The sequence below is a fragment of the Anabrus simplex genome, chromosome 2, assembly GCF_040414725.1.
Source record: "Anabrus simplex isolate iqAnaSimp1 chromosome 2, ASM4041472v1, whole genome shotgun sequence".
Lineage (NCBI taxonomy): Eukaryota > Metazoa > Arthropoda > Insecta > Orthoptera > Tettigoniidae > Anabrus > Anabrus simplex.
This window is the reverse complement of record NC_090266.1, coordinates 308,738,809-308,755,942: the sequence shown is the minus strand read 5'-3', so window position 1 is coordinate 308,755,942 and position 17,134 is coordinate 308,738,809. Positions and strand designations below refer to the sequence as shown.

Below are 17,134 nucleotides of genomic sequence, written 5' to 3'. Positions count from 1 at the left end.
AGCCCCAGCATTTGCCTGGTGTGAAAATGGGAAACCACGGAAAACCATTTTCAGGGCTGCCGACAGTGGGGTTCGAACCTACTATCTCCCGAATACTGGATACTGGCCGCAGTTAAGCGAATGCAGCTATCGAGCTCGGTGCCAATTATGCTTGCCATCATGTTATCCTTAGCTGACTTCTTTGCTAGATTCAATTTCCTAGAAGTTCCTTCAATTACTCCTTACTTCCACAACCATTTCTAACTCCATTTCTTTCAAATCTGCACCTCCTTCTTAGTCTCTTTATTTCTCTGTTTTAATAAAGTGGGTCTTTACCGTTCCTTACCACCTGTAAAGGTACAAACATGTTTTTACATTCCTCAACAATTCCCAGGTTCTGTTTACATTTTTATTTACCGTTTGCCACCCATCATAGTTACTTTTTTTAAACTCCCTCATACCTGTTTTATCAGCCGTATGGTACTGCCTAATAGTCCTTAAATAGTATTTAAAAGTATGGACAAGACTAATTTAGATATATAACAGTGATCTTCAGTAGTGAATATATTGTATCAAAGTCGTGGTAGACATCCTGTGAGACTGGCAATAGAAGATACTGGTAGTGATGGGCAGTCTGAGACGACGTATCGAGATTTCTCAAGACTAGTGCAGGCACTATTTCTCGCAAGAATTTTTGAGAGATCTCGAGAGCGTTGTGTCCTCACTGTGTGGCGAGCAGCGTGTCGTAGGCCAACAGGTAGATGGAGCTGAATGTTGTTTGTGCCGAGTATGCGAACAGCAAACCACGCGCCTTCTCCATTCCGTAAATACGTGTCAACAAGCGACTCGGGGCATTAATTTCTACCGAGGCCTATTTTGATGCAGTATAACAATTATAAAGGATACACATTTTGGCATTGTATGCAGCGGTAAGTACATGAACGAACAGGCTAAGTACAGAAACTGACGGCTACTGTAGGTACACCTATCTGGATACTAGAGGTGTGTATTATTCGAACATGAGACGAGGCAAGATGTGCCTTGCTTCATGTGCAATCACCATTATGCATGAGTGGAATGTGTAATCTAAAATGCTTCAGTTTGCTCCAATTCTTCCAGTAAGTGCACATCATTATCAGAACCCACGTTCAATATCATAATGTCCACTGCTTGTGGTTACAGACTTTTGGTGACAAAGCAAATAATTCCTTACGTTATAGAGTATTCACATCATAATTGGGTACTTTGGTATATGACGGTGCAATGGTAATTGTGTCTAGTTGTTCCCGACAACTTGAAGACGATGTCCAAAATGCAATATAAGTCGTGGATGTAGGATATTTTGAAGAAATGCCACATTGCACAGCTCGCTGTGTTGATTGTTCAAAAGAAGTAAAATACGTCTGCAGAAATACTTCTGGGATGATCTGGCACTTAAAAACCCATAATATCAATGAAGGGGAATCGTCACAGAACACCTCCGGCCCAGTCTGCATCACAAGAAGCTACCCTGTCGACAACAACTATGTACAGTTATTAATAAATTCTACAGGTTATTCAGCTGAGAAGTCCACCTGAAATAACTCGCGAACAGTTTAAGGTACTGGCATTCTGTTTTTACTTTCATTAATGGTATTAAGGAGCTCACAGTTCAACATGCAGTGCTTTCCTAGACTTTTGACAAAATTTATCGTCACATATGCTTTCCTATGAGAACTGCTGATGATATACTATCAAGCTTACACTCGTAATTACTGGGACATTGCACAGCTCGCAACAGAAGAGAATCTGTCTCAAGAAAGTTGCCCATCACCGCTGTCGAAAGAAATGGAGCAAACTCAGACATTTTAGATTACATGTCCCACTCATGTGTAATGGTGGTTGCATATGCAGCAAGGCACATGTTCATAGTTGAACATGGAGTACTTTTCCAGGCTTTTGACAAAATTTATTGGCTCACATGATTCCATATGAAAAGGTTATTTCACGCAATAACTGCTGCTGATATACTATCAAGTTTACACTCATAGTTAATCGGATGTCGCACAGCTCGCAGCACAGGAGAATCGGTTTCAAGATTCTCAAGAGAGTCTCGAGATCTGTCAAGTCAGTCTTGAGAGTCTTGAGCAAGAGCGTTGCTCATTACTAGGTACTGGGGCATGTGCCGTATTCATTAGATATGACTGTGTGATAAGAACTCCTCCGTGGTAAGCATTATGATACCTTAAACAACTGTAAAAGTAGGTGGTCAGCATGGAGGAAGGTACACTAAAGCAATGTAACAGGCAATTCACACATACAAATTATGTTTCAAAATTACAGGATAAGTGCCTAATTTAATTTCTCATTTGTATTTCACAAATTTCTGTGCAGTTTTATCATTTTACTTATTCATTTTTGCCTCGTGGCTGAGGTAGTGAGACTGCCAAAATTCAGCTACCTAGCTGATGAACCATACTCCGCTATCCAACGCTTTCAGAGTGGTTACTCAGAGAATTCTGTAAGGTGCCATTCAACGTGCTGGTACCCTCGTGGTCTCGTTCCTTGGACTTATGAAGGCTATCTTCTTGGCGCATTACATGTTCAAAATAGCGAATGATCCACAAAGAGACTTTGCATGACAAACAAAATTTTATCTGATGTTCATGTATATTATACACACCTGCAAAATCAGTAAGGTTAGATTTTTAAGCCTTTCAAACAGTTTTTCAAGAGGAAACATTCTCAAGAGAAACTTACAGTAACATACACGGCAGTTTGCAAAAGATCATACATAAAGTTTTGTGTGAAGAGCAATTGCTTTATGAATCATACAGTACATGTTCAATGGTTGCTGTTGCTTTTTTCTCTGTTGACACTACTATACAGTTTAAACAGAGAGTATACAAAGGAAGGTGGATTTGAAACACTGATTTTGGTATCAAGCGCTGCCACCCTACAAGCTAATCTCGTCCATCATGTGGCTAACCAAAATGACGCCCTTCAATGTCCGCGTTGAATACAAATGATAAAAGAATGCTATCTGGGAGAGTTCTTACACAAATTCGCTATTAAGAATTTTAATTAATACAAACACGGTGTGCAAGGGAGTTGAGGACACTTTAGAAGCAGTACGACAAAACAACCATATCTAGCTAATAACAGAATATATTACTGCAAAAAGCTGGTACACACATGCAGTAACAATTCAGAGTACAGGTTTATTCTATGTAATCACCTTTGACCATAATGACTGCTTCAATGCAGGACTGAATGCATGAATCAATTGATGATGGATATTACATATATAATGGCGGTTTTAAGGGTATCTGTTGTGGTGTGAGAACATAGATTAGTCTCCTATTTAGTAATATTACACATGCAATAATCTAGTGGCTTTATGTTGCACCGATACAGATAGGTCTTATGGCGATGATGTGATAGGAAATGCCTAAGAGTTGGAAGGAAGCGGCCGTGGCCTTAATTAAGGTACGGGCCGATGACCTTCGATGTTAGGCCCCTTTAAACAACAAGCATCAATTAAGGTACAGCCCCAGCATTTACCTGGTGTGAAAATAGGAAACCATGGAAAACCATCTTCAGGGCTGCCGACAGAGGGATTCGAACCCACTATCTCCCAGATGCAAGCTCACAACTGCGCGCCCCTAACCGCACGACCAACTCGCCTGGTCATGCAATAATCAAGGGGAGTTTGGTAGCCACATGTTTAGTGTGATATTGCCATGATGATTAGCTGCCATACTATCTTGTGCATTCACCTGAAGTCCCCATGGAAAGAAGTGAGGAAGTAAGACGAATCTTTTGCTTCTCACCACCACTACAACCAAGAGAGCTGTGGGTAACTTGGTGTGCCCAACACAGTGACATCAGGAGGACCCACACATAATCACCTGTCATTTTACCTGTTCATCTTTTGATCCTCATTGAAATTATTTTCATCAAGAAAGGAAAGCAGAACAGGCCAAGTTCATCTGGATGTTTCAAATTGTTCATTAATTGCTTTGTTTCGAACAGCTGTTGTTCTTGTGTGTGCATTGAGATGAACTGCCCTTTCTTTACTACATACATGACTGACTTATGCTCATGTACCACAGTTCAGACTGAGCCCGCAGACAACTGTATCTCTGATAATGGCCCACATGGACGTTCTGGGTTCTCATTGACAATGTTTTTCACTTGTTGTATGAACTCTGGTGTCCATGTATGGTTCAAACGCTGTCAATGCTTTCTACACTTTGCTACATGTGATGTAACCCCAATGGAAGATACCAAATCTTTCCAAAATTTGTGCACAAATGACCTGGCAACTTTCAAAACCTGTGCAATCTCAACAAGCCTTTCTATTTTCTTTTTTATATACTGGTATATATATATTTTTTTTATTACCATTAGGGTCTTCAGTCTGCCAAAACTAATTCTGAGTAATACATAAAATAACTGGTAACAGTATTATACCTGAAAAAGGAAACAATTCTTTTCCAACATATGTTTTCTTGCAGGTATTTCATAAATTTATTACATAAAATTAGTTTCAGCAGACTGAAGGACCTAACAGTTATAAATTAACTGAGTTGAAATTGAAAAGAAATGGCTTTAGATATTACACATTTCGATCTCTTGCGTAAGCTGATAGTCTGTATTAATAAACTTGACAACACTGTTTTGTTTGATTCACATTGACTTGTAACATTCATGAAAAACACTTGTAAACAGGGCTGTAGCAAGGTCCGCCTTGTATGTAATTTTGAGAAGGCGGACCTTACTACAGCCCTATTTTTCACATTTTTTAATGAAAGCTGATGGTCTGACACAAACTCTGAAAAGATGAAAGGACAGTCATAAATTTCCATGTAACTACAAATGCACAATAACTTGTCCTTGAATACCTTATACACCCTGTACATAGCCTCAATGTCTATAACCAACATGCCATAATTCAAAACTGAATACACCATTATTTTTAACGGGTCAAAAGAATATATTAACTACCTCTGTAATATAACTCAAGTTGCATTAAAATAAACAACACAATTCACCCCCACATACATACTGCATGTAAGGGTTGTATAATAATCAGGGTTGCTGTGAATGATAGTAAATCCTACTGGGATTGGAATGAAGAAAGGAACACCAGGACTAAAAATAGGGTATCACTACAATTAGTTTGTATCACTATATCTTTTGTTATTTTCATTGTGGTAAGAAATTAACTATTCCCTCAGCAACAGTCAATACAAACTACCTTTAATAACAAATAATAATAATTACACAGTAATTCCTTAGAATGCCAGTAAACATCAGGATGAAACAAAAAAGGCACTGAGTTGTAAGGGTTTACTTACTTCTCAACATGGTGTAGGTAGGAAAAGGTTTCAAGTGAAATGCTACATTCAAAATTTGAACTTTATTTCAAAATATGTAGCAAAGTTTTATATGTTTATGAAATTCTCATATTCAAAAGAGATAGAAGTTTACAAAATAACTAGAACATATGAACTACATTTTGCTACAGTCTTTGGCCATTGTAAAAATTTTATGCACACACATCCAAAACTCACTACACCCTGATGATACTCAAAATGGTATGAAGGCAGTACCATAATCTGCACCAATTTCAACACAGCCATACAGCAAGTATTATTTCTTTCCATAAATGACAGTAGCATAGTAAAGAGGTTTAATTAATACAAAAATATATTAACATATAAATGTTTTTCAGGGAATAGTAGGCTTGAAGTTCATTAGAGCAAACCCTTCTTGATCATTTATATAAATAAACAAATATCAGTACAAATTAAAGTAAGGGCCACCCTTTTATAAACTTCACACTTGAATCAGTGTGGGTAGACTCTGCTGAAGTATGGACTAGACTGATAGGACAACAGAGAGAGCTAAATGTCAATTTACTGGAAAGAACAGATCACAGGATAAAATAATTTTTAATCAAACATGTGAACACTGGGTGCTCAATGAAGTTGTTAGTAAGGAGATTGTACAACAGATATCAAAACTAATGTTAGATACCAACACCACAGAGAGTGATTGTTACAGGAACAAAATACGGCTTCATAGCCAATTTCGCCTATTGCATCCTTTCATAAACAAGTGGTCTCACAAATGATGTTCCCATTTCTCAGTTTAGCTGTACTCGCCTAAGTGTACTACATACATGTCTCTTCCAAAGCACATCAGAAACATTGGAAAATATAAAAAGTATGCAGAAATTCAAGCAGGCAAGCCAAACTGACGTTTCTGATAAATAATTGCATGTACCAATAATAGTTTCCACATGTAATGTTTAATATATGTTAAAGAATCCCATAGGAGTATAATATAATATTATGGTCTATGCTTCAGTTTGGCTTATGTCTGTACTGCATGTGTTGGATTAAAAAGAAGTCTGAGGTAGAAAAGTATTCATGGAAGTAAAATTTAAGTGCAATAGCAAAAATATATCCCTTACAGGAGATAATAATGGATTTTAAACAACACTGTTGTTGTTATTTATCATGAAATGAAGTTGCACATGTTTACTCTAATCACTCGTGGTAGTTTGATCCGAGTCCATTGATGAATTACATACAATTTTAAATATTTACTCTAAGCAAGACCTTACATTCAGATGATTCCCACCCCCCTTCCTTTTCTTTTTCAAATAAAGTGATCTATGAAATGAAATGAAAAAGACATAAAAACTATAAATTCAAAATACAACATTGGAATTACTTAGGCACATCAAATAAACAGCTATTCATTGTCAATTTTCAGTGGACTGATAAACACAAGAATACACCATTTACAAGTAAATACACTTGTAAAATATATAGCTGAGTAAAACTCTTAAAGTTCTCTTTTGGTTACATATGATTCCACAACATTATTTCATCTTTCACACCATGTAAGAATTTCAAATATATACACTTCAGATATATTTAGTTATAAAATGCTTTTATCACTAATGAAATAAATTTCATATTTAGCAAATATTACAAGTATTGAGAAGGATTGAAAAATTTCCACATAAGGCAGTTTTTCAGTAAGCTCCATGAAATTTATATCCCCTGTTATAAAAATATATATGTATAGAAACTTACTCCAACACAGTTACACCATCCATCACATCAACTTACTAACTTATGAAAATGTTCCATGAAATATAATGGAAGAAAAATGGAATAAAATGAAGTACGACTAACTATTCACAGTCAGTTTTCAAGTGCCTATTTAGTATACATGATTGACTTCCTACTGGAAATAACACGTATTATGTGAAGAATTAGTAGAGACACCAATTTAAACACCCCGAACACTACATGATGAATTTATGGTACCAATAAATTTCACAAATCCTACTTGGAATTATATACATTTATAAAATTACTAATAGGGTGCTCAGCATCCTAAGTGTTAGGAACAAACACCAATCCATCCCATTACACATATGGAAACTCATGAGCATATGACAATGTGAACCAATTTCTTTCATTTATTTATAACTTATATCAAAAAGTTTTCTTCACTTGTGTAAAATATTTCTTTTAAAGAACTGAGAGGGTATGGAAAGGGAGAAGGAAACTTAACCGAGAGACAATGAAGAGGGGTATCGTTCTGCAATTGTACGAGGGTCTAGCTTTGTCTAAAAGTAACAATTCTTCAAGTATCCCATGTACAGAGGTGAATTTTTTGCTAATGTCTGATAGTTTGTGTGTATCTCTGAGATTGTTCCATTGTTACAATGAACCTGGAATTTGGATACCAATTAATTTCTGTATGTCCAATTTCTTAACTCATTCGCTGTCTATCCCATTATACAAATGGAAACTCATGAGCTTACGACCACGGGAACCAATTTCTTCCATATACAGTATATTCAATAACAGTGGCGTATACTGTGGGCTACCAAGGCTATCAGTGAAGCCCAAACCTCAAATGCGAACAATGGAAATCTAAAGCACATTATAATGTAAGCATCTGACACATTGTTCCATTTACAAACCTTGAAAGCAATGAGAAAAATTGTCGCACGTATTTCTGAGAACAAGGCTTCAGAGACTGATATTGCAGCCCAGATTCTCGTCCCTCTCCCCTCGACTCACCTCAGACGGCTTGCTGCTGTATGCGTTTAGGCGCGGGGACCGAGGGGGATAGGTGTGCTAAGCTTCGGTCTGTCAGATCGCCACTGCTAACCATCAACTGTACGTTACTCATCATATATACTTCCTCACCTCATCCTTCTGACTTAATTATATAGATAACAGAGTGCTGGTATTTCACTCCCGTTTACTTCTACATCCTTGTAGAAGACACTGCAGGGTTGCTGTTACAGGAGTAATATAGTTTTCTTTTTATAGGTAGATCTGCTAAAGTGAAATGCAATCCTTCAGGTTTAGTGTTCTCTTTTGTTAGTTGGAATCAAACCCGTGATCATAGGTCGGACACCATCAATGATCTCTCGAAGAAGCTAATTTACCAGTGAACGATGGGTACAACCACTGTAAAATTGAACATTTCTATTTAATAATAATAATAATAATAATAATAATAATAATAATAATAATAATTACTGCATGGCATCTGTATAGGCTTGGTGGTGAGTTAATGAGGATAAAATGAATGCCACCAAGCTCGATAGCTGCAGTCGCTTAAGTGCGGCCAGTATCCAGTATTCGGGAGATAGTAGGTTCGAACCCCACTGTCGACAGTCCTGAAGATGGTTTTCCGTGGTTTCCCATTTTCACACCAGGCAAATGCTGGGGCTGTACATTAATAAAGGCCACGGCCGCTTCCTTCCCTGTCCTAGCCCTTTCCTGTCCCATCGTCACCATAAGACATATCTGTGTCTGTGCAACGTAAAGCCAATAGCAAAAAAAAAAAAAAAAAAAAAAAAATGCCAAAGACGTCATAAACATCCAGTCCACAAGCCAGGGGAATTAACAGTATTAGGGGGTTGATTCTGAACACTGAACCGGGGTCATTGGACCACAGGCAAGCATTCTGTCCATTTAGCCACACAGCTGGACTTCAATTTCCTAAACATTAGGCTACCATCTCGACTGATCAGGTGTTGAGTATTGGCAGTGGCAGAGGCCAGGGCAGTAGCTTGTGGAGCAGCCTTGGCAACATAGCAGGCTTCTCCGTTGGCTATCGGCTGCAGCTCAAAATGCTTAAGGCATAACGTACACTAAACCAACTATCGAAAAGGGGTAACCTAAGTCTAGTGGTAGCCCACGTCTTGATCCCAGCATACGCCACTGTTCAATAACATCAGCTCAATGTACATAATAATATGTTGTTTCATACTTGTCAATAGAATTTACTGTAAGTCTACAATTCAATCAACCACTGGGCTATATACTGTATATACAAAAGTAGAAGTCTTGATGTTAGACCATCTCTCAGATTCTATTAAAATGTATTTAAGAATTAGAACTGCATAAGAATTTCAGTTTATTACAAATGATGTCATTCACTATCCTTCAAATTCACTAAATACTTACAAATATGGTTCTTAAAAAATTGTTAGAGCCTTCACAAAACTGTCATTAATACAGTGAAGCGTGAAAGTCGCGTACAATGTGGACATCATGCAGTGTAAAAATATAGACATTTTAAAGAATCCACATTGAAATTATACTTACAATTCACAGCTGTAGGACCAATTCTTTTACTGAGGATATAGTAGTAAGGTTTCATTTCCTGATCGCCACAAATACATAGTTCAATGAACTTCACCATAGAATTCTTCTTAAAACACAAATCTTTATCACAAATCACCACATTTACTACAGAAGATTCAAAGCAGTGATATGAATACATGGTTAACAGAGTAGCTATGAATTTTCCACAGTTAGTGAAATCTTTGCAGATTTATACCACATATTGAAAATGAAAATGTAAAAAGTCAAATTCATCACTTGCGCTTCTAAAGGAAAGGGAGTGCTTTCTCTTAACTGAGTATATCAACAAGATGGCTCAATGACACAAAAATACAACATCGCTTGAATAACACAGGCAATTATGAACATCTGTGATCCCATACATATCAATAACAATATAAAATGAATGACACCATAACAGTAAGAGTTTAATTACATAAAAACCTCACAAACATTTGATGCATGTATATATTTAATACAAATGAAACTGTACAAACACTCAAATGTGGAAAGAAAATTTATGGAAGGTAACCATTTAAACGAGAGCTGTTATAGCTTATCTAACACCGATCATTTTAAATCTGTGATTATGACAGTAACTAGCTGTTAGTTCGCTATTTGAAGCCAGATGATATCTAGTATCTTACATCTTATGGTTACAAAAATACCTGCCTGCTACATCATAGTGATGACACCATAGAAACTAAAGAATACCAGTCAGGAAGACGTCTTCGGGTTACTATAACACCAATAGCTGCTGGTGGGAGTGGCAACAACATACTGTATATTCTACTGGATTCTGGTAGTAGCACCATAAAACTATAGCACAGATGAGTAATTTGAAACTGTGAAACTTTTGTCTTCCCCCCTTTCACCTCCCCTACCAACTTTGTCCCCCTTAATTCAAGATATTTACAGAGCTACTTTCTACAACATCTCTTTCCTTACATCTGATCATACACCATATAGATTTCCAGAAAGATGATTAGCTGAAACCAGTATTATATTTGACACTTAGTCAATCAACAATTTTTTAATGAAATTCAATTACTGATTAATTCCTTTAAGAGAATCTATTAGTCTAGGAATTACAAAGTACAATAAGAACAAATTCAAGAAGAAATTGTGAATATAATATTATCAACAAAATGCCAATGTAGAACAAAATTCAAGAGAGAAGATTATGGGAAGTAAAAGACTGGCACTGTGGGTGAACACCACTCAACTTGGCAGAGCAAGTAAGTGGTATATCAACTTAAATAATTACTTCATAAGACTGAAATCAATGTAGTAATATAAAGCCATTTGGAGAACAATGGAGTTGTGAATAACTAGATGATCCTAATTCAACATAATCCTTAATTTCTAATATATTTTCATATCTAACTGCAAATTTGGGTACCTGTTTTGATTTCAGTAATGTGAGAACAGACTGTATGTTAAAATACACTTTACAAAGCTAATCACATTCAGAGTGTTTATAGACTTGTATCACAGTGATTTCCATGACATATTTTATACTGGTACCAAGATCTGTTATCAGCCTGTGGCATATACTCCCACACCATGTACTAAAGTGAAGACAGATGCCTCCAAGTTTTTGCCATCAATTTCACTTCTTACTTATTCAACTCAGCATATCCTTTGTATTTTCAGAATATGTTTTCCTCCTGCAGCAGCTTCTGTAAATACCTACTTTGATTTGTAATGCACAATAAATCACTATCATATTTAACATTTCTTTAATTTATTGCATATCGATTTAACATACTGACATGTCTGATTTTCTTTTAAAATTTCTTCCATTTATTACATACAAATTTAACACAGTGACATGTCTGATTTTCTTTTACCATAGTCTTTGTGGTTTATGATTCTGTATCTTTATCTCAACCTATAAATACATTTTCTTTTAAGTTTAATATTTAAAAACTTGAAGGTTTACAGGGAGGAAAATATGATGAAAAACATCCATTCCAGTAGTCTTTAAAAAACATATCTTGTATTTTACTCTATGTTACATCATGGATAAACCTTTGTTGCTGCTCTTAGTATACGGCTTACTTTGTTCATATCTATCTTCTTTAACATTACATTTCAATGTAATTCAAAACCAAAACATTAGCTCAATGTAAATAATATGACTGCTTCCTACATATCAACAGAATTTACTGTAAGTCCGCAGTGCAGCACATTATTGATGTACTAAATTACTCCTGCAGGTATTTAGAAAAGTTTTAACCTACACTGCAGATATGAAACTGATGAAAATGAAAACCTACAACCTGTTTTCCAGTCAGTGACCGGGTCAGGGATGGAATGAATGAAATCCCTATCTTGCAGCGAGGATAGGAATTGTGCCGGCTGCCGAGGCCTGTCGCACTCCTCTCGGACAATGATTAATGACCGACAGATGAAATGAAATGATATTGGAGTGTGTTGCTGGAATGAAAGATGACGGGGAAAATCGGAGTACCCGGAGAAAAACCTGTCCCGCCTCCGCTTTGTCCAGCACAAATCTCAGATATGAAACTATGATTTAATAATTTTTTTCCACTCTTCATTATTCCATACTTGATCTACAAGAAAATATGGAGTCTCAAGAGTGAAATGGAACTTTCTTTCCATCACATCCGATAACACCTGTGGATCTGAATGCACATTCTGAAATGTTCAAATTGTAGAAAGAGAAGAGATTAATTTGGATGCTATCTTGGTATAGTCTTTCTGCATCTTCTTTCAGTCTGCATATGGCATATTAGTACTCAGCAAAAAATATGTGAAAAATATTTTTTGGCAGATTAACTCATTCTATCCTGTATTTTCATATTACAACATCATGTAGTACATTTACTATCTAGGCTTGGCAAGTGAGATCAAAGAGGTAAGCAATTAATAATAGCAAATGTAACAGTGATCAGGCTAGGTTTGCTGGATGTCAACATGCAATGTAACGATAAATTCCCTTCAAATCTCATTATCCACACCAGTGGGAATATAATAATATTTCAAAACATAGAAAGTATCATTTTGGGCAAATACTAGAATTTATTAATAAACAATGTGAAAAATATTCAATACGTCAGTTTCCTGAGTAATCTGGCAAGTAGTCCAGTGTAAATTTGCTTTCTAACCTATTACTGCATACAAATCTGGGCTCCACCCATCAAATTCTATACTTTGACAAGACTAGTTTGAAACTAGTATGGTCAACTGAGAAGTGATGAGCACATACTAAATATGCTGTTGTCCGTGGTGCTTCGGGCTATTGTGCTGAGAACAGCATTACCTCCAGCTGTGAAAGTCTATGAAGTAAGATCAGATACTACATACATTACGTATTTGGTTTTCATATTAAAGTGTGAATGTATTTAATAGATCCTTGATTTCTATCAAGAAAGAAAACAAGTGACTGTACAATATTTTCAATTGTCTGTTGGCAAGCATAGTTGGTGAAGAAAGCTGTCACAATTACATTTAATGCTGTTTTACCTGATTGTATGCCTCCCTATCTTAAGATTTGTAATCGTCATACTATTAGAGATGTACTATTCATAAATTTGATCAGGCCAGACTTTTTGTTTAAACAATCTGGTGTTCAGATATGGCATGAAAAATGGGCACCAAGATTATCTGACACACACAGATTCAAGAAGAGCTCAAATATTTATGGAACAAATTAAATATTATGTCAAGGACTAATTTATTTCAAGAACATCTGGAAAGGTAACCTAGGTTTTTCACTGCACTTTATCACAGGCATAAAATGCACTCCCACAAAAAAAGTTCACTTCCCCTCAACAATACCAAGAGTCAAATTATGGTTTAAGTCCATACAATCAATACCAAAAAATGCCCTACCTGGAAGTTTCCACTATCGTTTAACCCCAATATTGGCTTAAATAAAAATGAAAGAACAAGAAAAACAAAACAAGAAAGAACTACCAAGTGGAACAAATTATCACACCTGTACAAATCCTTCTAAACCTATTTCCCTTCCTACAACAAGCCCTAAATACATTAGGGACTGCATCACAAATTTGGAGTAGCCCAGTTAAGAAACTTCATGCACATTTCAAACCCAATAAAGCAGGCTGCATTAGCAGGGAATGCACGTAGCATCACAGGTGTGCATCCTTTGTAGAGTGCAGTAATACCTTCTTCTCGTACTAGTGTTCTGAAGACATCACGCACACCATTAGGATACATGCCTTCAGGAGCTGAAAAACAACAAATAAAATGTAAATAGAAGTAATATAAACAACAATCAGAATCCACTTCTGTTATTTGCTATTAAGTCTACAGGAATTTATTTTCTCTTGGACAGAATTCAAGCACTGCCATGGGTTCTTAACATAGATATTGGCAAATTAATAATACAATATTGCAGTTCATACTATAATTTATCATATTTGCAGTGATTTTTGAATAGAACAATCTTTATCATTGCAAAGAGGATTCAAATTATGGCATAAATCCACTCTCTGCTCATAATCGTTCATTTGGCGAGATGTCCATCTTCGAACCTCTTTATTTTATCTTTTTATCTTTATTTAATGATCTGTATTAAATAAATAAAAGTAAACTTCCACCTGCTTGATACTATAATATCTGCTTTAAGCAAATTATTAGAACATGTTCCATTCCTTGGGAACATCCTCAGCTACTTAACATTGCTTAGGTTAAATTACACAGAATTATAAAGTAGGTGGGGTGGGTTGAATGGCACGGCAAAGTGGGAAGGGAAGGTGGATCTACTTGGTGCTTGTGAATTTTTTTTCGCGTGATAGAAATTGCAACTCCACTAGAGTTCGAGACTTAATTATTTTATACATCAGCCCATATACTGTAAATGAAAATTTTAACATTCAGTTCAATGAAATTACAAGTTACAAGTTTAGTTTCTGTCGAGTCTAGATCACTTTTCTGGAATGTAAAAACATGTGTGGGTTTTGTTTCATGTATCATATGCATTATTGCATGTGTAAGTATAGCATTACTGTGTTCCAATATAGAATTTGTCATTTATTTCTGTGCCAGAAACTTTGGAATTATTAAATTGTAGAGTGTCTAAGGACATGAAATTCTATTCTTTGTTAGCTCAAAATTAATATCTGCCACTAATAATACATTGGTAATGTAATTAATAAAAGTGAACATAATTTTGGAAGTATTTGGTCTAGTAACAATTATTTTCAGATTTATGTTGATACCTGATGATTTAAGGATGGCACGAGACGATATCTTGTGGTATTCCAGTGGTTCAGACTTTATGTAAATTGTTACCACTAAGTGATTATAACTTTTTCTTCCAATATATCCAACTGAGGCTCCGTATGTGTAGAGTAACGCCTCAAGTCTCATTAGTCTCAAATTCATCAGGAAAGAACTATCTGGAATTTATATTAGAATGTTAATGGTTCATGGTGTGGGTTACTGTAGTCTAGATGTGCTAGGAGTAAATTATATTCGGGTAAGGGGAGGCATGTAAATGAGCGAATGATATAGGTTGATTTGGCAGTTGGAGGAATTAGGATGAGAATTGTCTCAGCGTATTCACCATGTAAGAGTGCAGATGAGGATGAAGTTGACAATATTTATGAAGCATTGAGTGACATCGTAGTCAGGGTCAGCAGCAAGGATAAGATAGTGCTGATTTCAATGCAAGAGTTGGAAATAGAACTGAAGGATATAAAAGGGTGATTGGTAAATGTGGGGAAAATATGGAAGCTAATAGGAATGGGAAGCGTTTGCTGGACTGCTGTGCTAATATGGGTTTAGCAGTTACGAATACATTCTTCAAGCATAAGCATGCATCTAGATCTGCTAGGAGTAAATTATATCCGGGAAGGGGAGGCATGTAAATGAGCAAATTATGTGGGTTGATTTGGCACCACTACACATGGGAGGGTAGGGGGTACCAGATCCAAAAAATAGACTGTATCATAACCAACTTCGAATTCAGGAAATCTGTTAGGAATGTACGGGTTTTCTGGGGATTTTTCAATGATACAGACCACTATCTGATCTGTACTGTAGTGAGCTAAGTATCTCTAGGTCTAAGAAAGAGAAAGTGAAATCTGTCTGCAAACGAATAAGGGTAGAAAATCTACAGGATGAGGAAATTAGAAGTACATGGATATGATTAGTGAGAAGTTCCGAACAGTGGACAGTAAGCAGGTTCAGGATATACAGAGTGAAGCGTACTTCGCGCACTCGGGCGTCGCAGCGCGACTCCTCATATGCCAGCAATAAAAAAATGTCTCTTACAAAATTTCGTCATGCGAGTATATCCGGTAGAAAACGGACGTTAAAGAGTAGCAATACCGGGCGAGTTGGCCGTGCGCGTAGAGGCGCGCGGCTGTGAGCTTGCATCCGGGAGATAGTAGGTTCGAATCCCACTATCGGCAGCCCTGAAAATGGTTTTCCGTGGTTTCCCATTTTCACACCAGGCAAATAGTGGGGCTGTACCTTACTTAAGGCCACGGCCGCTTCCTTCCAACTCCTAGTCCTTTCCTATCCCATCGTCGCCATAAGACCTATCTGTATCGGTGCGACGTAAAGCCCCTAGCAAAAAAAAAAAAAAAAAAAGAAAAGAGAGTAGCAATCTGGCAACACTGTAACCATATGTAGGGTAACTACCGCTGTCAGCACGTCTATGTCGTGCTGTACAGTTGGTGCAGTGGGTAGAGTTTTTGGTTGGCATGCAGGAGGTCGATGGTTCGATCCTGGGTTGAGGCGCATTTTTTATTTGCTAATTTCCATCTGACATTACCTACTGTGATACAGTAAGAACCGTTTCCGAGGTCACATGTATCCTACATTTACAACATAATAATAATAATAATAATAATAATAATAATAATAATAATAATAATAATAATATAATAATACATTGAGATACGTACTAAACAGCATGCGGTTACCAGACGCAACACGCAATGTTGAAAGGCAGAATTATTGGGACCATGGTGATAAAACATACAAATTGTAACCGAGTTTGGACATTATTCACAGAGCACGTTGCTAGGCCTACTGGTAACGTAAGGCCCTAACGAAATGTAATGGACCTGAACGAGGCAAGAATAATGGTTGGTACTAATATATGGGACCATTGAAGGAGGGTACAAAGAAAACAGGTTTCACATCTAGTAGATGAAGTGGTGCGAATAAATTAATGCCCACGACGTGGAAAGGGTGCCTTTCAAAGCTGACCAATGAAAACGATTGTTCATCCCTTTCTAGGATCGTAGTATGTAAGTGCAAATTGTTTCTAGAGGACCCACTGCAATCGCTGTTGACGATTGAGATGCCAGACACCATACCACCTGGACTACATTTACGAAATAAAAAACATACGCCTCAACCCAGGATCGACCACTCGACCTCCTGCATGCTAACCCAAAACTCTATCCATTGCACCAACTGTACAATACGAGTAACGTCTGCTGATAGAGGTAGTTACCCTACATGTAGTTACAGTGTTGCCAGATTGCTAA

The 17,134-nt window shown here is 36.7% G+C and overlaps 1 protein-coding gene across 1 annotated transcript in view; it reads right to left on the bottom strand.

The window, feature by feature from the left end:
* Positions 1-9,619: 9,619 nt before the first annotated feature.
* LOC136864073 (mitochondrial carnitine/acylcarnitine carrier protein) overlaps positions 9,620-17,134 on the bottom strand; it is a 332,454-nt gene continuing 324,939 nt past the window's right edge. The window contains exon 6 of the mRNA XM_067140619.2: positions 9,620-13,855. Coding sequence (XP_066996720.2) covers positions 13,668-13,855 — 188 coding nt within the window. The 3' untranslated portion in view covers positions 9,620-13,667. The remainder of the gene's footprint in view (positions 13,856-17,134) is intronic.